At 37.8% G+C, this 26795-nt stretch overlaps 1 protein-coding gene across 1 annotated transcript; it reads right to left on the minus strand.

Annotated features, from left to right (window-relative positions):
* Positions 1-966: 966 nt before the first annotated feature.
* LOC134540959 (protein zwilch) lies at positions 967-26795 on the minus strand. Its single transcript, XM_063384049.1, has 13 exons — positions 26762-26795; positions 25776-25801; positions 23854-23911; positions 21886-22024; positions 19152-19395; positions 16394-16531; positions 13814-14013; positions 10581-10708; positions 9547-9626; positions 7991-8205; positions 6437-6682; positions 4424-4539; positions 967-1155 (listed from the first exon to the last, which is right to left on the minus strand). The coding sequence occupies exons 1-13, from the start codon at positions 26793-26795 to the stop codon at positions 1076-1078; spliced, it is 1704 nt and encodes a 567-aa protein (XP_063240119.1). The 3' UTR covers positions 967-1075.

Here is a 26795-nt window from a genome sequence, read left to right on the forward strand (position 1 = left end):
TGCAAAAAGACCACAAAATTTCCATTGACAACATTTAAATATACATCTCAATCAAATAAACCAGTACAGTTACTGACCCATTAATTAGTCATTAGAAGACTAGTATGGTATCTACCATTTTGTGATACTTTTTCAATGCAAATTTAATGATAAAAAGTTGGCACATTAAATAAAATAAGCACCAAACACTATACAAAAGTAATGTTAGCAAATTGTGGGGAACCCAGGCGTTATTAGTTGCATGGGAGAATCCATCACAGGCAGTGCAAGGGCTTAGCAAATAGGTAACTCATATACAAGCTTGATCAACACTTCTATCACTTTAAGTTTATACCAGCTTATCACTGAATTTCACAACTCTGCTATTAAACAAAACTTAAATTGTATTTCAAGTATTTTAACATAAAACACAATTTCATGTTTAAATAATAATATACTTTTAAAATTGTGCCAACATAATTGCTTTTTTTTTTCTTCACTAATGACTGCAATTTTATTATGAATACATTGTCAGGCACTTTCATTGAAAACACAATTGGCTGTATCATTCATTATGTTTTAACAATATGTCACAGTAATAAATCAAAGTAAGATTAGCAATGTTTCCCTATACATCATACAAAATCTACTTCACACACACACACACACATATAATTCTCTGTAGATGTGTATATACTGTTTATCAAGGTTTTCATAACTATGCAGCATGTGTCTTAAAAGTTAGTAACTCTGTTGTTTAGAAGTCACAAAATGTGACATTTAACACATGGTTGACATATAGATCCCATAAATAACATCTTGCAAAAATAATTTTTAAAGATCCATTTTTAACTGCATTGCTTCACCACAATTTTAAGAAATATCATACTGAAATCACAACTAAAAAAAAACTAGATCTAAAGGAGGAAGAGAAAATTAATTTGTTTAGGAAACATTTCCAAGAATCAAGAAGGAAAGAAAACAAACCTTCCTGGAATGAAGAGTGACTGTGGCAGTCGCAACCAACTGCAGAAAGTTCCCGTCTCTGGGAGACTGCGAACGTCAACGCACACAACCAGTGTTCCGGTGGAGTGCTTCACGTCAACTTGTTTTTATTTTCCAGGAGCTCGTAGCAATAGTACGTGTCCTCCGCTTGCTCCGACGACGAACTCTCATCTGAGAACATCAATGTGCCATGCAAAGCATATACCGTGTTTACCCGCATATGGATATATGGAGTAACATTTAATGCAATTTAATGCAAAAAATTTTCACTGTGGGTAAAAAAAAAAATTAACATTGCATTGAATATGAGCATAAATAACTAGCATGTGCTGGTTCTTAATAAATATGTTACAATAACGTATAAATTGTTTAATTAAAATAGCTCAGCAAAACATCATGAACTCCACAGTTAAGATGTCTCTGCCGTCTGTAGGGCGGCTACACGGCTGTCTGCAAGAAGCTAAACCAGCCAGTGTGTTGGCCATGCAGCAGTATGGTTCTCCTTCCCTCTGTAAATGCATGGGAACTGGCACCGTACACAATCATCACGTCTATTCCGACTGGTTTTTTGTGATGCAACTGCATCAAAACATTATTTTTGACATGAGATTTATAACACTTTCTAATGCAACATTCTATGACAAAACTGCTGAAAAAAGTGTTCTTTTTTATAGAAAACAAAAACCCTCAATGGGGAAACGGACCAGCAACTCCAGTCCCTACAGTTTGGCTGGGTTAGTTGTATTAGCCGAAATCAGGCTGTGTTAAGTAATTCTGTGTGTACTGTATTTATTTGTGTATGGGTCACACTTTTTATGCAGACTTTTAGTTTAAAAAAAATGTAATGCGACCCTTATGCAAGATTTGTAACTTAAGGTTTATAAAAAATAATAATATTGCACTGTGTGGTTGAGGAAAAAAAATTGTTTAAAGATGGGAAGGAAAAAAACACGAGTGTAAAAAATAGTATTCTTGGGCCATTAAGATGAAAAGGGGAGAGGCAAAGAACTGATGCCATTCGAGGGCGACCCTTACACTGAAAATGTTAGATTCCCCCCCCCCCCCCCCCCCCCTTTTCCGAATTACAGATGCGATCCTTCTTTCTTGGTTGAGCAAGGATTGCTTGATGTGCAAAACCCAACTGCGCAAGTTGTTATTTGCCACTATGCCCCAGCAAGCAGATGAGGGAACGGGAAGTGCTTGGAACTACTCAACCAGCAGGTTTAAAAAAACAAAAGGAGAAAATCACTAGGGGTGTGCGAAGCTTCGAGTATTCAAAGTCGAATCGAAGATATTTTTTTCCTTCGACTTTGGCTTCGACAAAAATAAACTTCGAGTGGAAAAGTCGAAGATTTTTGCCAGAAACGTTTGGCCCACTATATGGATCAATATATATGTATACTGCCAAAATATATTTGCGGCGGGTAATTTCCCGTTTATGTATACAGCATATTCTCTCTAGTACGTCCCTCTTGTTAACGTACAATCCAGTATAACGTATAAAGCCGCCGGTCCCCTGAAACGCCATGCAAATTAATAGGCATAATAAATATATAACGTACGTTTCTGAAAGCCCTGGACGGTAATTTCTCGTTAATACGTATCGTTTTGCCGATATTAATACACAAAGTATTAATCATTTTCTCATTTCATTCACAATTATATAGCTTTGTTTATAACGACAGGTCTTGTGGAAATTGTTTAGAAACGTTTTCTTTATTTCGCTGAGTAAAATGGCAGTTTCAGTGCTGGTAACCGTGCGGATAGAAATTTCATTCGTACAAAAAAAAAGTCTGTTTTTTGTGTGATTGGTGTAGCAACATAACATTTATGCGGAATAATCAAGAGTTATAAATAAAAAAAACGTTTAACTTTTTCAATTAAGAAAAAAAGATTCTATTATAATATTTACCCTACAAAATGCGTATTTTCGCGTTTGAATTTGTAGCAATGGATATTGGCCGAAAGTGGCCATATCTGGCTAGGTACATTAAACGTGGATTACACGATGGCCAACGACTACTAATGCGTTTTTTTTACCGTTTGTTTTCTGTTACGATTACCTAACCTATAATTTGTTTGTAAACATCATTTCAGATTGACATTTTTCGCAATCGTACACAAATGTAATAAGTATACAACATTTATTTAACAGATCTAGTGGCACACAGTTTCCGACGCTAGTGAACATTTTGTGACGTTTCGTGAAGCTTGTTTAATGGCGACGTGACGACGTGGATAACCTGTTTATATTTTTATATTTAGTGTATTACGGCAGCATATGTAGGTAGGCCTACCCGTAGAAGTTATGAGTACCCAACAACGTGTGGGTATCAGCATTGCAAAAAAAAAAAACTAGAGATTCTTACAGCTGTTGACAACTGCAAGAAAAAGTGTTATGTTGCAAAACTCTTTAATATTGCACCTACAACTCTGTCCACAATAATAAAAGACGAAGAAAAAATTGAAGAAAATGCTGCAAAACTGCACCAGAAGAGGAAAAGATATAGCAAATGTATCGATAGTGACCTTGACAAAAATCTTTCTGATTGGATTGTGCAAGCACGCTCTAATAACATACCCATCTCGGGCACAGCACTGCAAGAAAAAGCATGAATGGAGGCACTAAGGCTTGGAATTGACAAATTTCAAGCCTCAAATGGCTGGCTCACACGCTTCAAAGCCAGGTGGAATTTAACTTTACTACTGAAAACCAGATGAATGAATTTTACAAATTTTAAATAAATGAAAAGTACTTATTTTTCCTGTGGATTAAGACATTTAGATTACTTATGTAGTATACATACATTTTTTGAAGATGTTTGGTACCTAGAATGGAATTTTCTTTAGTCTATATAATCATGATGAAACGTATGTAACAATTTTTTTATATTAAAAATTATGTTATTTCAAATCCTTCGACTTCGATTTTCCTTCGACATTCCTTCGCACAATATAAGCTTCGCTTCGACTTCGCTTCGCATTTAAAAAGAGACCTTCGCACATGCCTAAAAATCACTACAAACTACCTTGCCTTTAAAATCTGTAGCTAATTAAGAGAGACCCTATCTTAAAGTGTGGCAGATTGAGACGACTGACAGAGAACTAAGTGAGCAACTTCACCTCGACTCAAAAGAATTATTTCTACTTGACAGAACAAGACTAGAAAGGAATTATTTAAAAACTTCACGTATACATATTTGATTATTTGACATGTGCTATACGCCTTAAAACATGCACTCATATACAAATTTCTTGGCCTCATACATATTAAAAATCTTTTTTTAAATTTTTTATCAATGATATAAGTAAATATTTTTAAAAAATTGTTCTATTTTGAAATTTTGAATGCTTGCATACAGCTTATTGTAGCGGCAAAGCGTGGTCACATTGCTGAACTGTAAGCTAACAAGTCGAGTACGGTGATATAACAGCTCACCTGGGCAGCTCATGATGTTGCTCGGGAATATCTGCTCCAGACTGCACAAGAAGGTGGTCTGTACTTCGCGCAAGGGCAGGCGGGTTGCGAAACTCACGCGGTACCTGGAGAAATGCCTGCACAGAACAGTGGCAGGTGAAGTTACAGAGCTCGTTTCGGCACAAAAGGTTTCTCATCCCACCAAATGCAGTGTAAATGAAACTTTAGCTTTTAATGGTTTCGTGACATGCATACCAACCACTGAAAAACCTTTAATGGTGGGTACCATACAAAAGTACTACTACATAAACCATGAGAAATGTCAGAAACTTGAACATAGATACATGGACATGATTACCAAAGAAACAGACTATCTATTGGACAAATCAAGATGGGCAAAAATGAAACAAAAAACATGATTATAAGCTAAGTGACTTGTTCATATTTATATTTGAAGGATGGATCATGTCTTATTCCGATATTCATAGAAAAGAATAAAAGGTATTTTTTTTATTTGGCTCACAGAATTGTTTGTTGTTTTAAGCTGTAAAACTGATTTTTAAATGGATTAAAAATGATAAATATATTAACCTAACAAAATTAAAATTAATTTTGGTCACATGTGTAATTTCAATGAATAAAAATTTGAAATAATAAAATAAAATAAGGTTTCCACCATTCATGCACAATGTTGCATATTCAACAAAAAATAACTTATTTTACAAGAGACTAAGAGGAAGGCACTGCCAAGAGAGCATATAAAGATCATGATTCATTTCAATCATGATACAGTAAAACCTTGTTTATCCCGATCAGATTTGTAGACATTTTACATACTTTATGTTCACATGAAAATAATATTATTCTACATACATGCAAACAAATACAGCACACAATGTACCTGATAATATTTTCTCCTTTAAATGTATGATATCTTCGCAAAAATCATCACAGGCAGCAACAAAAAAATTGTTTTTATAATGCTACAGTAGAATCCCGCTGATGCGACCCCTCACGGTTTCCGGAAAAACGGACTTATAAATGGAATGGTCGCAATAGAGAATTCAGGCCAATTTCACCTTAGATACAGAAACACTGATTTTTAGGTAAACATACCTATTTTGGGTCAATGTTTTCGGGTTGTGTAGTAGTAATTGGCTGCACATGTTATGACCGATGTTTTTTGAATGTTCAGTAGCACAAGATTGCGCCCATCTTACAGACTAGTTTCTTGTACAAAAATATTAATGTAGGTTATACAGTACTTCCTTGCTGTGATTATTTTATTGACAACAATGAAGATGATGCATCAGCTTAATGAAACTCTTTAACAGTTTCCAACAGTTACAGTACCAGCCATATAGGTATTTATTTCTGTTTTGTACATAAACTGTTAACAGTATTTCAAAAGTGGTGATTGAAATCCTTCGTAACATTCATATTTTCAATTTTATATCTAATTTGTTGGCATGTGTTTAATACAATAAAAAATTGGTTGTCTGTAAAGTTGGTTTACGGCCGATAGTTTAACGTGACAACGTCATGACAAAACATTAATGAAATGATTGCATACTTTTATGAATAAAATTGAATCATTTTTATTGAATTATCACTATTTTGTATGGATACAAAGAAGGAGTGAAATGAAATCTACAATTTAATTGATAAATTTACTTTTATTTGCACTCATTAATTCAAATATGTTTATTACTTTAACGAAAAGATTATTTTAACTATAATTTTACACATGTTTGCTATTTAACTTCTTCCAATCTGTGTTATTCTGTTAAGGATAGGACGATGATAGGAAAAGTAGGAAACATATGGGAGTGTTTCAAGTTTAATGTGCCTCGAAAAAGTCAAATCGATGGTTGTTCCAATCGAGTGGAAGAGAGATGGATGCGGCGCAAGTGTACGATGAGCGTAACAGGACAATGCGCATTACGGGACACTTTTTCGTTCGTGCAGCCGGCGGTTCATCGATTTACTAGACGTTGTCACGTCACCTGAAAACACGAGGCTGTAGTTACATACGGGGAGATGTGGGCCTGCACGTGGGAGACTGGAACGCCGCAGCGGAGCGCCGCCCCCCGGCCGCGGGCCAGCTCCCGGAAGGGGCGGCGCGCCGGCAGCAGGCGGCGGCACGCCCGGGCGCCCAGGCGGCGCAGCGCGGCATGCGTGGTGCTCAGGCGCGCGCCCGCCAGCAGCAGCAGCTCCGTCACGCAGTGCAGCTGGCCCAGGAGCGCCAGCCTGCCGCTCGCCTCCTCCCCCGGCCCGGCGCTGCGCACCACCAGTTTCACAACGTTCATACACGTTCAACTACCATTTGTTTTAAACAAACTGTCAAATAATTGACTAAAGAACAAACAAAGTATTAAAAACAATTAAATAAAAATCAGTTTTATTTCTTCACGCAAAATACCACTACTTGTAAAGGTTCAAGATCTAAAAGTCTATACAATTCCCTGAGATTTGATTTAAGTGTGACAATCAATTATCTTTTAAAATTAAATTATAAAGAGAACTAGTTAATAGAAAAATTATACAATACCGTATTTACTCGTGCAAAGACCCCGCCCGCGTATAAGCCCCCCTCCTTGTTTTGTAAACATTTTTGAGAAAAAATTTAAAAACGTGTTTTTCTGGGTTTATCTGAGGGCAGGGCAGCTTGGCATGCATCAAACAACAAGCCATGTATTGTGAGCGGCGGGAGGTGATTTTGTAAGCGGCAGTGATACAGAGACTGGTATTATAGTTTGTCCGTTCTCAGTAGGAACGTCGTGAGGCGTGACAGACGTAAGCAGTTAGTCCTATCTCAAACGACATAAAGATAAAGAAAGCTGGACTCGCGCGCTGCCGCTGTGTTGATGTGGAGTGTTGTCGGATAGGAAGAGGGGAAGTGAAGGAGGAAGGGAAGTGGGTCAAGGATTCTAACACTCCTTTGTCTGGTTGGCTGGCTAGCTTGCAGGAGGGAGGTTAAGCCACGCCTCTGCCTCTCTCCCCCCCCCCCTTCATAGCATTGCCTCTCTCTCTCCCTCCTGCCGCATCGCTGCCTCCCCCGCCTTCCTCATTCGAACAAAGACGCACGACTTGAAAAGAAAAATCTATTTTTTCCTCCAAATTCGCGTATAGGCGCCCTCCCCTTTTTTGGAGTCGAAAATTTGGGAAAAAAGGGGGGCCTTTACGCAAGTAAATACGGTAGTTTCACTGGAGCCCTCACCAGGGTGTCCACAGTTAGTACTTTCCTACCGGATCTAGTACTTTTATAAGATTTTTTTTTTTTGTGGTCTAGTACATTTATGCTCAGATCTAGTACTTTTTTTTCTTTAATATAATAATATTACAGTAACTCCAATAAGTTTTATTATTAAGCGTAATTATTTTTAAAAACTATGGAATGTATGTGTGTGTGGTGTGATATATTTAAGTTCGAGCATTGCAATGTCATAATAACTTCCTGAATTGTTAAAACCATTAAAAAAAAAATTATAATTTAGTACTTTTTTTTTTCTCTTCAAATCTAGTACTTTTTTCTTGCCCAAGTTGGTACGGAATATTGTCTTCCTTGTGGACACCCTGTGGCCTCACCTGGCGGGCAGCCGGGTGCTGTGCTGCAGCTGGTCCGCGGTGAGCAGCTCCGACTCCAGCAGCAGGAACCAGTAGTCGCGCGACAGCTTCTCCGCCCCCACCTCCTGCAGCAGCTCGCAGGCCTCGGCCGGCGCGACGCGCGGGCGGTCGCCGCCCTCGCCGCCCAGCCCCGCGATCAGCCGCGCCAGCCGCGTGCCCCGGTAGCTCGGGTGGATCTGCACATCACCATCCGTCATCACCCATCACCAGGGGTCTGCGAGCAGAGGATTGTCAATTCGAGTCAAGCTAGAGCGAGTTTGCTAAAATACTCCCGAGTATCGAGTCGAGTTCAAGGTTTTTTTTTTTTTTTTCAGTTTATTGCACATAAATTTAATGTGATGGAGTAATAAACTGAGAACTTTTGAGAAAAATATGGAAATAAAAAAAGAAACTATTATCATTAGAGGTCTGCGAGCCTAAGAATTTTACTTCCGAGCCATCCTTGAGCTTTTGTGGTACAGTTGCAATTTTGGGAAATTATTTTTATCTTAAAGTTAGTATATTGTTTGAATAAAGTATTAAAATGAAGTGAGCTTATTAATTTTGGGTAACTATTTACATATTGTGCTTACATTTTGCACTGCTAGAAAAAAAAATCCCCCCCCCCCCCCCCCCCATTAAATCTTACCTGTTTCCATTGGTTCATTAGTAACTGATATCATCCAACTAACATACCCAAAGTTTACAAGTATATGTTTGTGTAAATATAACATCTTTGGCATAATTTCATCCTTGTCAATTTTTCTGGAGTCCTTACTGAGCTTCAACAAACTTAGCACCAAAAATCATGTTGTTTGAAAAGTACATTCACATTGTTTCAACATTTCCACTTTTCAGCACAATAATTCTGAGAGATTGTCATAGAGTATTAATTTCTGTTCTTTAATCTATCATGCAGAAAAATAATTTGTTCTGCACGTTCAGGAGTTAAATTAGCTCTACGATTGGAGATAGTGTTTCCAGCAGAAGAGAAGCGTCTCTCGCTGGCAACCTGCTTGGCTGGAATGCTTTAGTAAAATTGCTTAACCTCAAAATTAGTGTCATAAATATCTGTAACTGGTCATTAAAGCTTAATCAATTGAAATTAATAAAAATAAAGGCATTTTACTTAATTCAATTTACACTTGCAAAAAAAAAAAACACGCACAATAAACAAAGAAATTGAGCAGTGACTTCCTCCCCCTCCAACTAATACATTATGTATAAGTGGGGCAGCTTGTAGGTACGGGCATTTTTTTTATAACTAAGCTATTTTCAACTTGCTAGACGAACTGACAATTCTTGATGGTTTTCATAAATTCATGGGTTCCTTACAAGATGTCCCGTCACAAAAAAAAGGCTAGTTCAAGGTTTCCTGATGTTCCCGGTCAGGTGGCCAACCTGAATAATCTTTCATGACTTTTGGTAGACTTTACAACACACTGAAAATCTATAGAGCTTGAAAAAGATAAAACTATAATTTTTATTACCAGAAAATTAGCGAATTCATACCGCTAAAGTACAATAAAACTACTCACGTTATACTTGCATCCTTCAGACTTGATTGTGTTCAGGACCATGGACAAGTGCAGTGCCAGCTCTTCACTGTCGCGACAGTCTGCAACATCAACATTTCTTCTTTACTGGACCCAAAGCCAAAACTTAACCGATGCAAAATAATAATGAAAATTGAGAAAATAATCTAAAGGCTATGAGAAAAAAAAGGTGGAAGCAACACACAAAATCCAACAAAAAAACACAAAATTTTTTCAGGAATCTCATCAGTAGGGACAAGATTATATGATGAATTGGGATATAACCCAGATAATACCGAAATGCAACAAGTTATATCATGTAATTAAGTAGCATTTAACCAAAACTTAATTCAAATCTTAAAATAAAATTATCTTTTTAATGTTTGCAATTCAAGGAAATTTGTTTTCCAGACAAAAAAATTATACCAAAATGCATGGATCAGAAAAATTAATTTAAAATGTTTAGTTGAGCATCTCTTATTGAAACAGTTTTAAACCACAAATGCTCGCTAATTTATTTTTATTGTTCTGAATGTATTTGTTTTAGAAAAATTTAGTACTAATTATTTTATCGTAAAATTGCAGCATGTATATTTTACCACCATTTTGGCGGAGAAAGTACAAAATTGTAACTTTATAAAAAATAAAAACAATGAGACCAGTATCTGGATTTTTAAAAAATGAAATAGGACTATAAAATAAAACGGTAAACTCTTGTCTTTACTTGTCAGTTAGGGCTGTTCCCATACCGACACATGTACCGGTTATCGGCCGATATTAAGGTCATAGCCGATTCACAGTAATCGGTAGTAGTATCAGTGCAGGTATCGGTAAAGATATTTTATTTGCAATTTCACGCCCAAGCCATAAATACTGTTGCCACTTGCCTTACAAACAAAGAATTTCTCATGTTTCAGAAAGAAATAAAAATTCAGAGTATCGGCAGTGGTATCGGAATCAGTGGTGTTATCGGAGGATCAGAATCGGTATCGGAACAGCCCTACTTGTCAGGTATCAGCTTGCAGAGATGAACCCACCGCAGAGCAGCAGCCACAGCACGTCCATGAGGTCCCGGTTGGGGCGACTGCCCCCGGCCACCGTCCTCGCCAGCTGCTCCAGACCCGGGGCTCTGCCCTCCGCCTCCCCCCCTCGGGCTGCCGCCGGCCTGACACGGTGCGTTCGCTCATACATACAGACCGGAAAAATTCGCGGGTTCAATGACCTCCAGGATAGACTCCAATATCCTCTACAAACTCGGGCAAATGCCAACTGTTCATTGGCTGCTGACTTTCGAGTCGTCTCGACTGGGTGGCCTGTGATTCGACACTTCTATGAGCGAGGGTCTCCAATTGGTAGAGACCTGTAAAATTCGCGGATTCATTTCGTGAAACGCTACAATTCAAATGATTATACCTTAGTGCTGCTTCTGCCATTGGTTCACTGTTTAATCTGGATTAATGAGGGCCAATTAGAGACCCCTCACTCATAGAAGTGTCGAATCACAGGCTACACAGTCGAGACGACTTACAAGTCAACAGCAAATGAGCAGTTGGCATTTGCCCGAGTGTGTAGAGGATAGTGGAGTCTATCCTGGAGGTCATTGAACCCACGAATTTTTCCAGTCTCTACTCATACACGTGTAGTAACAGGCCCACCGAGCTTCGATGGCGGGCACAAAACATGCATGAAACGCAAACACACTGAATGCAGTCGGTGCACGAGGCCACACACGGCAAGCACGTCGGCACCACGCAACGCAAGCGGTCGCAACATGACAACACAAAACAAAGAGATGCAAATACAAAAATACAATACGTGAACACCAGTACGTCACACAAGATAAACAACCAGTTGTAACCGTTACTGTATGAAATAATTTACAAATTATTAAATGAGAAATAAAAAAAATAATATATTACTTAAAACACAAATATTTTATTTATGTAAGTGCCTAAATTAATGAATGTTGTTATTATTTTAGCATCAGGCCAAGCAGATAGCAAAAATTAATTACGATGTTCCTCAAAGCACCTCTTTGAACCTCATTTCTACTTCTCAGTTTCTGACGTGTACTTGAATCACGCAAATATTTTCCAATTAATTTGTTTCAAGTAAAATACGATTTGTTGCACTATCGAAATACACTATTTTCTTGGTAAAAAGTATTAACATCTTGTGCATTGGATACTGTACTATCCTCAGAAACCTTCAATTTCATTAAACAAATTCAGGAATAAATAAAACCATAATAATCTTGTCTCAAGTCATTGCCTACTGCTGCACGCACGCAGCGAAAGGCCAAACACTGAGGTAGCGGAGACGATGAATGACTCAAGGTTCAACGTCCCCTGGATGAGTACTTTATAAACACAGTCGAGATTGTATGGCGTTTTAAAAAAAGATACTTTCGTCATTAAAAATGGTGGATTTCATCTTCATCGTCATTAAAAATTAAAACACATAAAATAATAATCATCACACGTATAGAGCACAATTACATTGATCAACTGCTACAACAATATGTGGTAAGACATTAAAAATATTTACGTAAAACGATACTTCATATGCTGATGAGTCAATTTCCTAAACAAAACAAAAAACTGCAAATAAAACATACAATAATCAAAATACCAGTACATAGCCCTATAATGACTACAAAATGAAGAAATCAACTCTGAGTGTGAGACCAAGCATAAAGTTTTCGCTTTTATTTAGAAAATTTAAACGCTAGTGTACTATCAATGAAAAAAGTTATTAATAGGAACAAGATTATATGGTGAATTGTGATAAAACCTAAATAACACTGAAAAGTGTGTCAATATGCCCTTAACACCAAATTGCAGGTTATGTCATGGTATTAAGCACATAAGCAGTATTTAACCAAAACGTATTCACAAAAAAAAGTAATTTTTTAATGTTTCAAATTAAAGGAAAGTCATTATTTATGGATAAAAACTGTAACAAAGTGCATACATAAAAAAAAATTTAATTTGTTTTACTAATAATCTCTTATTGAATCACTTTCAAACCAATTTATTGTTATTGTTCTGAATGTATCTGTTTTAGAACCATTCATTACAAATTATTTTTAACTTAAAAAAACCAGCATAAAAATAAACTATTTTATTTAGTTGAGAGTACATTATACAAAATAGTATTATTATAAAAATAAATCCAATAATATAGAAATCTTCTGTTTTAAAAAAAATATATTGGTCTAAATATAAAACAAAAAATCTTGTCCAGTTATTAGGTTTCAAGCATGAGAATTTCTTCCTCCCCATACCAACCCATTTAAGTTCAGAAGTGAAAAAGAATTTTTGACACAATTTGTTTACCGTATTTACTCGCATAATGTCCGCAGTGATTTGGCTACATTTTTGACAAAAAAAAATGGGGTGCGGACATTATGAGGTGAAGTGAGAAAAAAAAAATTTTTTTCCTCAAAATTTTACGTTTTGTGTAGAGTAAAAAAATTGTTCTCTCATAATTAGTTTACTAGCAGAGCGCTGGTGACTGGCGACCCTCCGCAGTGGATGTGAGAAATGTGACAGGTGTCGAGATAATTGGGTGCCGGCGATAAGTGGAAGACGCTACTAATTTTTTTTTTCTTCTCTCACTCGCGTGTGCGCTCTTACGTTCAGAAGCCGCAGCCAGCCTACACAAAATAAATGCTTTGCGTGAAAAGATATTATTTAATCTTTCATTGAGATGGCCACTGACGGCACGGGGCAGATGTCTAATGTCTGCATTAGCCGGCGCCGGCGAGCCTCCCTCCCTGTCCCTTGCCCGCTGTGTGTATAAAAACACCGTGCGCATGTACCCCCACCACTTCTCCACTACCTCCCCTACTTTGTGACGTAGTGTGAGTTGACGTGTACTGGCTTGTGCTACATATAGCCCATTCCCTTGCAACTCGCGTGACGTCGCAGGCAGTTGCGCAGTGGAGTGCGAGTTTCTGAGTCCGGACGGTTTCACCATGCTGAAAAACCCTCTCAGCGACAGCTCCGGAGAAATGAACTCAAGGTCAAAGCATTGTTGACAGCATCTGTAATTTTCCATCCCGTTACTGTGCCTTTGAGGGGTGGCCAAGGTTGCTTTGTCAGGTGCGGACTTTATGCAGATTTAAAAAAATTCCATTTCAAGTATTTAAAAAGAAATGTGCAGCAATTATGCGATTAAATACGGTAATTATACTGGTTACGTATGCACAGAATTCATAGACATAAGAACAGTAATAGCACTACAGCCTGATTGAAACGTGACTGACCTGACGCCAAGCTTGTACGTCACCTCGCGCAGCACCGAGGATATCCTGTCCCTGACGGCGGCGGTGGTGAGGCGAGAATCGTCCCTCCTCGCCACCTCCTGCGGCGCCTCCAGCCAATCAGCGAGGGAGGCGAGGGCGTTCAACTGGGCCCAGAGCGCGTGCACGGGGCTGTCTTCCTCTCCGACCGTCGCCTTCAGGATCTGTGGGCCCCGACCGCCGTCACCAGGACTGATGTGCCGGAGCAATCGTTTCAGTATGGACGTTTACCACTGCACTCAGGGGCGTAGCCAGGGGGGGGTTTTAGGGGTTCAAACCCCCCCCCCCCCCCCCCCAGCACCAAATCTTTAATTAATTTCTTATTCATCAATCAAACAAATTTCATATTAAAATTAATAAAATTTTCACCATTACAATGTTTAAATTTAAGAACCGAAAACTGCTAAAATACCACTATTTTACACCTTAAAATCCAAATTTCCCCGGGGGAGGAGCCCCCCCCCCCTTTAATACGGGGGGGCCATGCTTCTTAACACCCCCCCATACACAAATCATGGCTACGCCACTGACTGCACTGCATAGTTCCTTTGCTGTCACAACCACGTTCCACCGGAGGACCACGCAAAAAAAATTGCGGGAGAAATGCACGGAACTGTCCAAACCCGCAAGTCACAGCACCTGTCCCGTGGTCCAGAACACGAATTGTATGCACGGCATACATACCCACTGTTCGTGTTCTCATTGAAGTCAACCACACAACCTACTCACATTATGTGAACAAAGGAGAGAACTGAACAATCACAAAATGGCGCCCGGTAACGGTATCTTTATGGTCAGTGTCGCAAACATCTCAATGGTTGAATTCCCTTATAAACACCGGCTATATCTAGTTACACAACAATGGGTATCAGCCGATATTTCAACTTTCTGAATTCCTGACGTAACCTTTTTTCCCAACAGATACTTGAAAACCGATACAATTGAGAAAAGACCCATCTTTCCTATTTACCTGCTTATAGTTGCATATGCATCTTATACTACATTTTTTATGTAATCCAAGGCTATTCTTGAATTTTGTATTTTTTAATTAAATAAAAGCATAATGTATATACATTACAAGTTTTTGTTGTAAAATAAATTTTTCTTTATTTACCAGATGTTTTTTTAATGAAAAAGTATAATTATAACTTACTGACTTAATTTCTGAAGACTTTCACTATTATTTACAAAACATGCTGAATCTGTTTTGTATCGGTACTGTTAAAGAAACGCATCGGTAATTGGATCAGTAATCGGACCATCACTAGTTCAGGTTTCTGCAAATATTATTTTATTAAAATCCAATTTTGAATTGAATATAATTTTTTTTAATGAATGTAAAAAGTTTTCATATCAAATTTTAACAGTAAAACATTTTCTTTGCCGACTTTCACATTAAACAAAGTAAAATTGATCTACAGTTTAAAATGAAGAAAAAAAAAAGTATAAGGAACAATAATATAAAGGTGTGAAATGAAAAAGAAAAAGAAAACAGGGCAATATATTTTTCAGACCAATAAACTTTTAAGTTTGAAAATTGTTTTGTTGATCCTACTGAGTATGTACATAAAAATGAAGTTATTAGAAATTTGATTCATAATAATGCAAACATTATGAATGGGAAAAATTAACATAGGGATATATGGAAGCGATCAAGGGAACAATTTCGTGAACTTAATAGGCAGGAAAACGTATTATGCGAGACCGTCTTACACGAGTTTACTGTATATTTGCAAGTTTCTATTAAGTCTTTATTATTTAACTAGGGAATTATTCGAAACTATAAACAGCCTTTTAAGTTTTCTGTAAAACTAACAGCATTCTAGGTACTGTGTTGATTTCTTCCAGTGATTTTTTTCTTTAGTACTCTTAATTCTTGTCACAAGAGTGCTATTACAGTAGCAATATTTCCAGTAAAAATCTTTATGTAAATACTAAATACTTGCCTATAAAGATATTCATGGATAAACTGTGAATTGTAACATGTTTACCCACGATGCACTGAAAAAAGTGTCAAGACTGTAAAATGACTACCAACCACAGCTGTTTTGTTTACTGCAGTCAAACACCAATTAAATTTTACACAAAATATTTTGGGGGATTGCTGAAGAAGCACACACAACAAATTCAAATAAACCTTTTATTAGAATACCAGTCTCCATCAACAAAAATTTTTAATTTTCTCTCTCTAAGTCATGTGTATGACTTTCTTCCCGAACAATGATCTCACATTTCTTAAGTATATTTAATATATTTTAGGAAATTATCAGCAAACGTAAATGTTTTCAATCACTAACATTGGTAATTATCGCAACGTCTTTCCCACTGAAACACACGCTCCTAGACCACGTGCAAGACGTCCGTCCTCCATCGAGATACAGCAGGTTAACCAACCTCGGAGCTCGAATAAACTTGTGCTGTGCTGCGTTACCATGCTTTTTCAACAGTACATTTGACGGAAAATTGAGACGGTATAGTCGAGTAACTGACAGAATGTAACGCTAACATGCACGTGCGCACGTGCAAGGCGACGGAGTCACTCACAACGACCGCGTCCGCGTCGTACACCGGGGCGTTGAGCGTCACCGTGTTGGCCCACTTGACCTCCAGGCCGACGTACTGCTTCGAGCCGGCCGACGAGTCCCCGTGGATGTTGTAGGTGCACACCACCTCCGTCGACAACTGCCGACACAGCAGTACCAGACAACATTTCACTGCACTGCCTGCGCTGGCGACAGGGTGCCCACAAGGAAAATATATTTCGTACCAACTTGGGCGAGAAAAAAGTACTAGATTTGAAAAAAAAAAAAAAAGTACTAAATTATAATTTGTTATGGTTTTTTTTAACAATTTAGTAAGTTATTATGACATTGCAATGCTCAAACTTAAATATCACACCACACACGCATACATTCCATAGTTTTTAAAAATAATTATGCTTAATAATAAAACATATTGGAGTTACTATAGTATTATTATATTAAAGAAATATGTACTAGATCTGTACTAGACCACTAAAAAAGTTATAAAAGTACTAGATCTAGTACGAAAGTACTAACTGTGGACACTCTGGCTGGTGAGTCTTGCATCAGCTATCTCGGTTCAGCAACCACAAAATAATTAAAAAAAAAAAAAAAATTGTCAGTTTCCCAACACATAGGTCAGGGACAAGATTATATTGTGGATTACATTTAAATATAAATAACCTTGAAAAATATAGCAACACAAATGAAATGCAAGTTAATACACCATATAGCACCAAAATTCGAGTTAAATCAGGAAATCCAGTAGCATTTAGCCTACCAAAACTAAATTCAAATTTAAAAAAAAAATTCTTTTAACATTTGTAATTCAAAGAAGGTCATTACTTCCATACAAAGTTTGCACCTAAATATAAACATAAAAAAAAAAATTCAATTACTTTGGTCATGCATTTCTTCTTATTGAGTAACTTTAAAACTACAAATACTCAAAGTTTATTTTTGTTCTGAATGTATCTGTTTTAAACAGATTTCTTACAAATGAGAAAGTACAGACAAAGAAGTCAGTACGTGCACCCTTAATTATTTTTATTGGGAAATTTAAAAGTTTTTAGTTTTACCCATTAAAAATTAGTATTGCGTGCATTTCAAGGCAAATTCAGTTTACTCCGGACTTTCGGTAATCCAGATAGCATCCAGTTCCATTTAGTGCGGATAGCAGGACATTACTATATTTCTGAAATAACTTTATATATAAAATTGGAACCAAAAAAATTTTGTTTGTTGGCGTGCATTTAGTAAACAAATACACTTGGCTTTGGTTATGTCTTGCGTGCAGGTTCCCACATAATTGCAGTGATCCGGATAGCGTCCAGTCCCATTCAGTGCGGATAGCGGGAGACTAGTATATTTATGAAGTAACTTTGTATATTGAAGTGGTACAAAAAAAATTTGTCTGTTGGTGTGCCATGTAGTAAACCAATCCACTTGGCTTTCGTTATGTCTGTTGAACTGGAAAGCATAGGCCACATGTGTAGAATACAAGATTTGGCCTCCTCAATCTGTCACGATGCTGACAACCAGCTCGGCTGCAGCCTTTTAAGAAAACACACGGCTTTCCCCAGTGTGTACGCTTTGCACGTGAATCGCTATCATTTCAAACCCTGTTCCCCCCCAGTTTGTATAAACAGGATGTCCATAAAAGAATGTCCCAGTTTCAATGGTAGATTAATAACAGTTTCATTTAGACTATTTACAACAAATCATACATCAAATTGAAGGTAAACTCTAACCTAACTTTTCATAACAAATGTTGTATGGCACACATTTTCAGATACAAAGGAAGTTGACTCATCGCTCAACACCACAAGATCAAGAAAGTCACCTTCCCGCCCAAACACGCGACGTGCAAAGTTACAACGTTCACCACAGTCGTACGGCTTTAAAGCATTGGCAAACGTGTTCTCAAAACCTTCAAACCGGTCATCTTTGGCATTCTGAAGTTTAAGACTTGCTTCCCCGAACAGATTTCTTAGAGCTACCGCGGGCGAGATGCTCCGAAACCGTCAACGACCTGCACACTTTTGGGTCGTCCCACTATCTTTCCTTTACGATCGCACCCGTGGCCTGCACCATCGGTGGAATTATTTTGCGACAAACTCTAAAATGAATGCATGCTGAACTGAAAACACACAAATTCACTCTTGACAAAATTGTAAAAATTGCAGAACGCAAAAAGCTTTAACCCTTTCCTGCCTGGCGGGACTTGTGAGTCCCACAATGTTTGAAGGCCCACAGAAATAACGTGTGCATGTTTGAAACCACATGCTACCTGTTGGGACCTCTGAGTCCCTGTATAGCTCCGCTCTGCCAGTTGTCGAAGAAGTTCGACTGACAGCCGAGAGGTTGCAGCACTAATACAGCAGCGATGCACCAGTCTGGAGCGCCCTTTTATTTGTTCGTTGAGCTGGACATATGATAAATGCCTGTCAGGACTTAAAAGTCCCATCATTAAAAAATATATTAAATATAAATAAAAAAATTTTGAAAATATTATGTTCTCCTTTTATGCCTACTTAAATATAAAAATGAAATAAAAATTACAAAATTCGATTTTTTTCCATTTCTAGGCAGGAAAGGGTTAAGCTCCGGTAGTCGCCATTTTGCGTTGGTGGTGGTGCTGTAGAGCGAGAAAACAACAAAGCAGTACTCGCGCGTGCACTTTAGCTTGAACTGTTTGTGACCTCGAACCATAAACTCTACAGCGCCTACAGTTGCAACCGGGACATTGTTTCACGGACAGGCTGCACGGGTGGAGTCACCTCCTGGCGGGACGTGCCCGCGGCGGCCAGGTGCTGGAGCTGGGCGACGGCCGCCGCCTCGCAGATCCCCCCCCGGGGCACTGACCCCGCCCAGCGCGCCCGGCCCGAGGCGCACCAGCCGTCGCGGACGCTGCCGGACAGCAGCACGGTCTGGGAGCCCGGCTCCGCGCACACCACCCACACGGCGCAAGGCGTGCCGTCCTCCTCGTCGCTGTGCCGCAGGTTGAAGGCGCTCAGCACGCCCCTGGGACCACACACACGGCGCACTCGTACCACGGTACCATCTTTGAATATACACACTGTATAGAAGTCGCCAGCCCCGGGTTAAATTTCCAATACGGTTTTGAGGTAGGTGGTTGATTCACCGCCGCAATCGCCACCATCTCTAGGGCATCGACAAGTGTCGAACTCTTCGAACACCCCTTCCCCATCCTCCCGTCGAACGACCTCGAGCTGCGGTGAATGATGGGTGGGGGGTGTGGGGGAATGACAGCGGGCAACAGGTGCCACGCTCTAACGTGCAAATGACAACCTGAGACGATACGGGGCATTACAGCAGCGCACTGCAACGGTGAATTTCCCAAGCTGCTCGTCGTGCGCTCCTGAAAAACGTAGAGAGAATCCTATCCACTCGCGACTTCTATACAGTATATATATTCAAAGGTACCATGGTGTCTCGTCGACATCTTCATCGTCGGAGATGACGTAATGAGAATGTGGATGGTTTTTTCTTTTTTATAAAAAACCACTTGATTTAAAACACTTTCTTTGAGTCACACAGAAATATGTTAAAAATAAATTAGAATCTATAGTGTAACTTTTTAGCAGACGTGGCGGAAGGAAAAATTAAAGCAAGCAGCCAACGTTGCTTGTTCTTGTTAGGTTTCGCCAGATAGCAGCACAAGGCTTACTCACGCGAGGTATTTCGGCAATACCGCTGAAACATTGCGAATAGTAACATTTTTTCAAAGTGGTATCATAGAAATACCACTACGAAACAAAGGGTTAAACCATTGCGGTTTAAATCAGCCAACCATGCTACCTAATAATTATTGAAAATCCATAAACGTGGTTTAGCACTGAGAACGGAGTGTTAATGGAAAACTGGAGAGAGAGAAAACCCACCGGCTCATGGCGAAGACTGGGGTGACCTCACCGGAGATTGGTGGGAGGCGAGTGATTTGCCCACTCAGCCATCTTACGTGTATAACATTAAAAAAATAAATAATATTCAAGATCTTGAAAAATTAATGTTTTAGTTATTAGAATCCAACTTCAAAAATTAAGGTAAAAAAAATGTTTCTAGTGGCTAAGAACTTAGAGAGTAATGACAATAAATTATTTACTTATTTTAATTTATTTATTTAATTTTTTTTATGTATAGAGATTAGAGATGTTTACCAACAGCTGAAGGCCAAAGCAGTAAATACCATATCAAATACAAACAAATACAAAAATACAGAAATATAAAATAAAATATATCAGAAGCAAATACACTGGGGTTGTTTTAACATTTAGAATTAATAGGAACAGATTAGAGACTAAGATAGATTAATATGAGCCTGTAGAGTATGAACACTAGCTTCTTTTTCTACTGTTGGAAAAATACTGTTGATTCAATTTAAATTATTTACTAGTCCACATTGAATACCATTATTTTTACTCATTGTACAAATAAATAATGAGTGTGTCCACTGAAAGTCAGAATTTTGAAGCCATTATTTTCAATAAAATAGTTGCAATTTAATTTTGTAATTTAAGCAGTCACTCACAAATCTTGCGCCTAAAATGTTCGTTCTAGCTCCTAAAGAGCCTAAGATACTGTGTAGATCTAAATTGAAGTTTGTAAATTTTTTAAATTATAGTATTGATTAATTTGGAGTCTTATTTGTAAATTATGAAACTAATAGAATTACTTAAATTGTTCCAGATAATGTAATTATAATATATTTTAGATGTCACTAAGGAAATATAAAGACATATGATTGAGTTGGTATTAGAAGAAAAATAAGTCATGTGTTCTAATGACATTGACTTAAAAAAAATATGGAAATTTAAGAGGCCACTCCAGTGTTTCAGAGGCACTACGCAACCCGCGTTAACCTCATAAGATTCAATGCTATTTTCATTTTGCTTATAACTAATTAACTAATATAGATTTCGAAATGATGCTTGCTTGATATGTAAGACAACGATGCTCTTATCAAAGCCCCTTTCTTCAAAAACGTGCATAAATTATGGTTTTATACTAATCTTTACTAATATGCATAAGTGTATTATCTAGGTACCAACAGCACAATTATGCGCAAAAAATTTCAAGACAATTATAAGCGCCCGGTGGTCCAAAACAAAGACTAACGATTAGAGACCGGAAAAATTCGCGAATTCATTTCGCGATGGGCTAAAATACAAATCGTTATACCTCAGTGCTGCCTCTGCTATTGGTTCACAACTCACCTGGACGACTCTGGGCCAATGAGAAACACCCGACCAAAGATTTATCGAATCACAGGCCGCTACGCTGGGACATCTCACAAGACAGCAGCCAATGAGTGGGGTGGCATTTGACCGAGTGTACTCGTAGAACTACGGAGTTCATCCTACAGGCCGTTGAACCCCGCAAATTTTTCCGGTCCCTTACTAATGATGGATGAACGCTAATTTCTGTCTCCAGCGCTGTCAGGGCTGTCCGTGTCGCGTGCGAGTGCCGACTGCCGTGCACGAGGTCTCGTACCGTGCCTCCGACAGCGGGAGCGGGAGATGGCTCTCCTCCTCCTCGTGCCAGCAGTTCGTGACGCCGGTGATGGTCGGGTCGTAGTCGTCATCGCCGAACGGACACTCCAGAGGATTGCCCGTGTACTCCGGCCCCGTCTCTGGACGAACGCAGCGAACGGTCGGAATCAACAGCATGCACGAGGGATCGCCTGAAAAGCTATCCGACCTCGACAGCCGGTAACGCCCGTTTTTTGAATTCAGCTGCCCAAAATAATCGCTGTGGTGAATGATGGTGCGAGGTCCCCGTGCACAGCGTCCATCTGGTCTTTAATTTGGGTAGGCGTATTGCCTTTCAAAAACAAATATCCGACGACAGCTCAAAACTCAAAACAAAATGTGCATCAACTCATGCAAACGATCGTTAAAAAAAAAAAAAAAAAAAAAAAATGCACTGAAAATGGCTAAAAAATTCAGAGTACATTCCAAAGCATGAGCAAACCCATTCCCCAATTTTTTATTGATCTTCGTGTTGAGGTCGAAAACTTTTCAGACAACCATCGTACTTCAATAACACATTAAATCAAAAAGTAACACACAATTTTTTGATGAACCAAGTTAATCGAGACTGCTGCAACCTCAAATAAGCATAATCTCAGATAACACGGATATGAAAAGAATACAGTCTTGGTTTTCAATTGGCCCAGTGGTATCATTCTCCAGGGTGATGCTTTCCCAACTTTTCTTTGGTGTAGATTATTTCACGGCACTCCATGATTCGACCATTCGTTAATGAAATCTTTGTGTTACTCTTTTTTTTAGGCTTTAGACAACAGTTACATCATTTTCTATGTCCTTAAGCAAATGTTTCAACAGTCCCTGATGGGAAAGGCGCATTAGGTCAGCTCAGATAATATGGAAAATCTGTCAATTGAGACTGTTCTGCATATATCCCTACTAATATTATAAATTCGAAAGTGTGTTAGTCTGTATGTCCTTTCATGCTGCAACGGAGAAATTGATCAACATGATTTTTTGTATATAGTTTTTTCGGCAGGCGAGTGACATAGACTATATAAAATTAAGAAATTTCATCCCCAAGTGAGTGAAAAAGGGGTTAATTCAGTTTTTTAATAAAAAAAAAATCATACAAGATAGGTCATAGACACACAAAGAGTGAGTTTGTGTCATTTCTCCGTGTCCACCGCAAGACTTCCTAACCTTCTCCTTGGCGAAAACCCATCTGCTTAGTGAAGCTCACGGCTACTAGTGAACTAAAAGCACTAATAACAAGTTTAGTTTAGAACTTCCTCAATAGATGGTGTTGCCCTGAATAATTTGTAACGTGCTATCGTTTGGTGCGTCAGTCACGTCCTGCCTAGGGGTTACCTGCCTTCCCATAAAATTAAGCTGAAGACTGGCATCCCGGTTTTGATGATGTGTATTCTTGATTCATAACTTTTTTAGCACACATGGGATCTATGGGGATCTATGGCACTTTATTTCTACTGGTGTACCCAAGGTCTCTACCAAAATTCAGCTGTGTCTGAATTCTTGTTATTTGAAATGTCTATTTTGACCGGACACAAAGTCCGAGCGCCAGGTTTATCCCGGGGTGTAGAGGCAGGCCTCGATCGCCAAGAGATTTTTCTTGTGTCAATGTATATTTTTTAAAATATTTCAATACCTCCCATGACCGGACAATTAGTACAATGTGGTAGTAAGCAAATTAATAAAAGTGTCTTAGTATTCTAAATTAAAATTTGGAGCAACGTCAAACGTCTTTATTGTCATAAATTATTTTTTCTTCCTTAAAAATAATAAATATCCAAAAAGCAAAAGTTCCTTTTAATAACATTCACTTGCACGGAACTTTATTTCCCTAGTATTTCCATAGAAAATGTTATGGTTCCACTTTATTAGCATACTTCATTCGCAATGTCTGGCAGAACCAACTGGTTGAAACAGTTCACCAAACCTGGTTGTTTACCTGAGTGCAGGGACGTCTGAGCTCCTGCGTCATGGTCGATCTCAGGAGACGTATCCACCTGCACAAAGGCGACAAACATTTCAAAATTACAGACATGGACCATTCTTTGGCCACTGTAAAAATTAGAACAAAAACATCAGCTATGATTCACCAAGTACCGCAGAAGCTAAGTTTGCAGTGGTCCTGTTTTAAGATGATAATGCAAGGGCTTAAAAAACACAATGAGCATTAAATTTAAAAGTATGATTACTCCTTTTGTCTTATTCACCTAGGTTTGCAAGGATACCCTCTCATTTAACCCATTTCGAGTTAAGATGGTTACAAGCAAAGCAATTTTGTTGTAACTAATATTAAAATAATTTTTGGGGTAAATTAATTGTAATTTACTTAAGGTTATTTATTTAATACATTATTTTGATCTTAATACAAAATCAGAGCACGATGTCTGATGGTAAACTGGCGTCCCGAGAAATATTTTCATATGGTCCAAATAAGGGATCTTTCAATAAAGAAATAAATATCAGGTAAATTGGCCTATTAACCATATTTGCATTTATAGAACGATATGTCAGCCGTGATACCCTCATATAAATATTAGAAAATATTATTGATGTGCGACATCTTATTTCTCAATATACAGTATTCTGTAGGAGTAATTTTGCAAACGGAATGGAAGTCGCGAGGAACGGAAATGTTTAACAATAGTGCTGCCATCTGTTGCAGATTGCGCACGAACCATAGTTCACAAAGCGAAAACGAAACTTTATAGTGTTAACTGTTTAAAGAATTTTAACAAGATGGACAGTATTTTAATAAAAATTCTTGTCAAAACCCAGGTTCAAAGCGGGGTGTAATATTTTCTTTAAATCTTTTTCAATTTTATAGGAGCCCTTTCGTTATATAGCCTAGTTTTATCTTTCGCAATGCAAATGAAACGATTATACAGTCAACATAGTTGCTCCAGCAGAAAATTCTAGTGGCAGGGACAGAAACGTGAGATTCGCATCAAGAAAAGTAGTTGAAAAAACCAATTTTGTACATTTATTCATGCTTGGCATTATTTTAAAGATTTCTACATTAAATTTTGTATCAGGGTTTCATATTATAAGTGTATTTAAAACATGAGAACACATGAATTTACTCATTATTGTAAGGGGACCCTTTTGATACTTTATTGTTTCGATGTATGTCTAGGCCCCACTTTGAGGCGACAGTTTAATATGTGCGTACACTTCTATACTTTGATGTACTACAAATGGCCCTTTTTGGATTAGACAATTTACTTGGTAGAGCTTTCTTTCTCTGTGTAAAATTATATGATTATTTATGCTTAGGTAACATTCAGTTGACAAATGTTGGGGAAAATCTACCACAGTTAAGGATTGGCTTGAAGGACATAGGCATACTTGAATAGGTGAAATAGAAATAATATATCACAAACAAAATTAAAAATTTCACTTATTTATTAAAAAGAATGTCTCAAATTTACCCTTAATATTAATCCTTATTTATTAAATTCAAATTCCCTAACTGCTATTTGGCACCACAGAACACATAAAATGATCAACTGACAGGAGTGACGATGCGCACATTTCCTTCCTAAGCAAAAGCCTTTATTTTGGGTTCGACGATATTTACACAGTTCAAGTTCGTTAATTAGGGTTCTTAAATATTTATTACCTCGGCTAGATAGGTTTTATTACGTCGGTAGAGCTCAGTCTCTCGTTCATCAGACCTCTGAGTTAAGTTAATTGTGTGTAAAAATAAAATAAATTATATCACCTTTCTCGTAGATTTTTATCACTTAAAGTCAATTCTCAATGTTTATATTACGTTTAGACGGCGATGTGACGAAGTGTATGGGAGGTACGTGGTGATTAAATCTGAATTGGAGTGACAGACTCTTACAATTCTTTACTCACGTAAAAATCACTCCTAGGTTCATTATCTTTTTAGATAAAGCCTCAACTATGCACGTTTATACCCTAACAATGCATTATCATCATCATCCTTAGTCCAGGATGCCTTTAATTATCTAGCTATTTCGCTGGATATTCTCACATCGACGTCATATAGCAGTTCTAGCTTAAGCCGGCCATTACATTCTTCTAGCAATGAGACATTGAGACGAATTTCAAATAGCGGCTCGTGATTGGCCGAAAACCAAAAGCTGTTACATTAATTAAATGTAAAACTAGTGAAATCTGCGCGCAACAATAGCGCGGAACACAAAATCTCTCATTAAATTTAAATACATAAATATTAAAATAATAATTTACATTAATAAAAACGGCGTCAACTTAACGGTTTACCGTCTCTAGTCATTGCCTGAGTGGTCGCTGTAATTGTTCAAATTAAACGTTCATTTTAGTCCATAGAACAACATTCACGTAGATATACATTTTTAAATAATTACCATTTTCAAACAAATAAAATATTAGACATAGCGTAACCTATACAAATTAATTAAACATAAATAATTCCTTAATCTGGGGGAAAACATTAAATGTTGCGGTACATTATTGAAGTTATATAGATGTTCCACATCTTTGGCAAGTACTGAAAAACTCTCTCACATTTTTAAAACTTTTTTATAATCTATATACTGTTTCATGGTCATTCTTTTTAGATTTAAAGTTTAATGTTTGTTAATTTTTTTTGGTTTGTTTTTTGATCACATGCCACAACTTGTATTTAAAGGTTATCTTACAGAATAATACATTAAAAATATGCTGTAAAAAATTAAATATTTATTCATGTGTGTCTGGCCCTTGGATTAGTTCCAAACATTATTTTCTGCCCTCAAAATGAATGAAGTTGGGCTCAATGAATTAGGATAGGCTTTATCAATACATATATTCAAATTATTTTTAAGTTATTTTTAAAAATCTCTTAATTCATCTCTCACCAGACATCCTGTATGGGATGATGGACCTATTCAT

This window comes from Bacillus rossius, chromosome 17, assembly GCF_032445375.1.
Source record: "Bacillus rossius redtenbacheri isolate Brsri chromosome 17, Brsri_v3, whole genome shotgun sequence".
NCBI classification, from domain to species: Eukaryota; Metazoa; Arthropoda; class Insecta; order Phasmatodea; family Bacillidae; genus Bacillus; species Bacillus rossius.

What these genes read in the sequence shown, in the direction of transcription:
- LOC134540959 (XM_063384049.1), bottom strand. Translation starts at nt 26,795, where the DNA reads ATGAATAGGTCCATCATCCCATACAGGATGTCTG. An exon ending in TCAGACGTCCCTGCACTCAG is followed by an intron (nt 22,025 to 23,853) that starts GTAAACAACCAG and finishes GCGTTCGTCCAG; the next exon opens with AGACGGGGCCGGAGTACACG. An exon ending in ACGACGCGGACGCGGTCGTT is followed by an intron (nt 14,014 to 16,393) that starts GTGAGTGACTCC and finishes CGGGGCCCACAG; the next exon opens with ATCCTGAAGGCGACGGTCGG.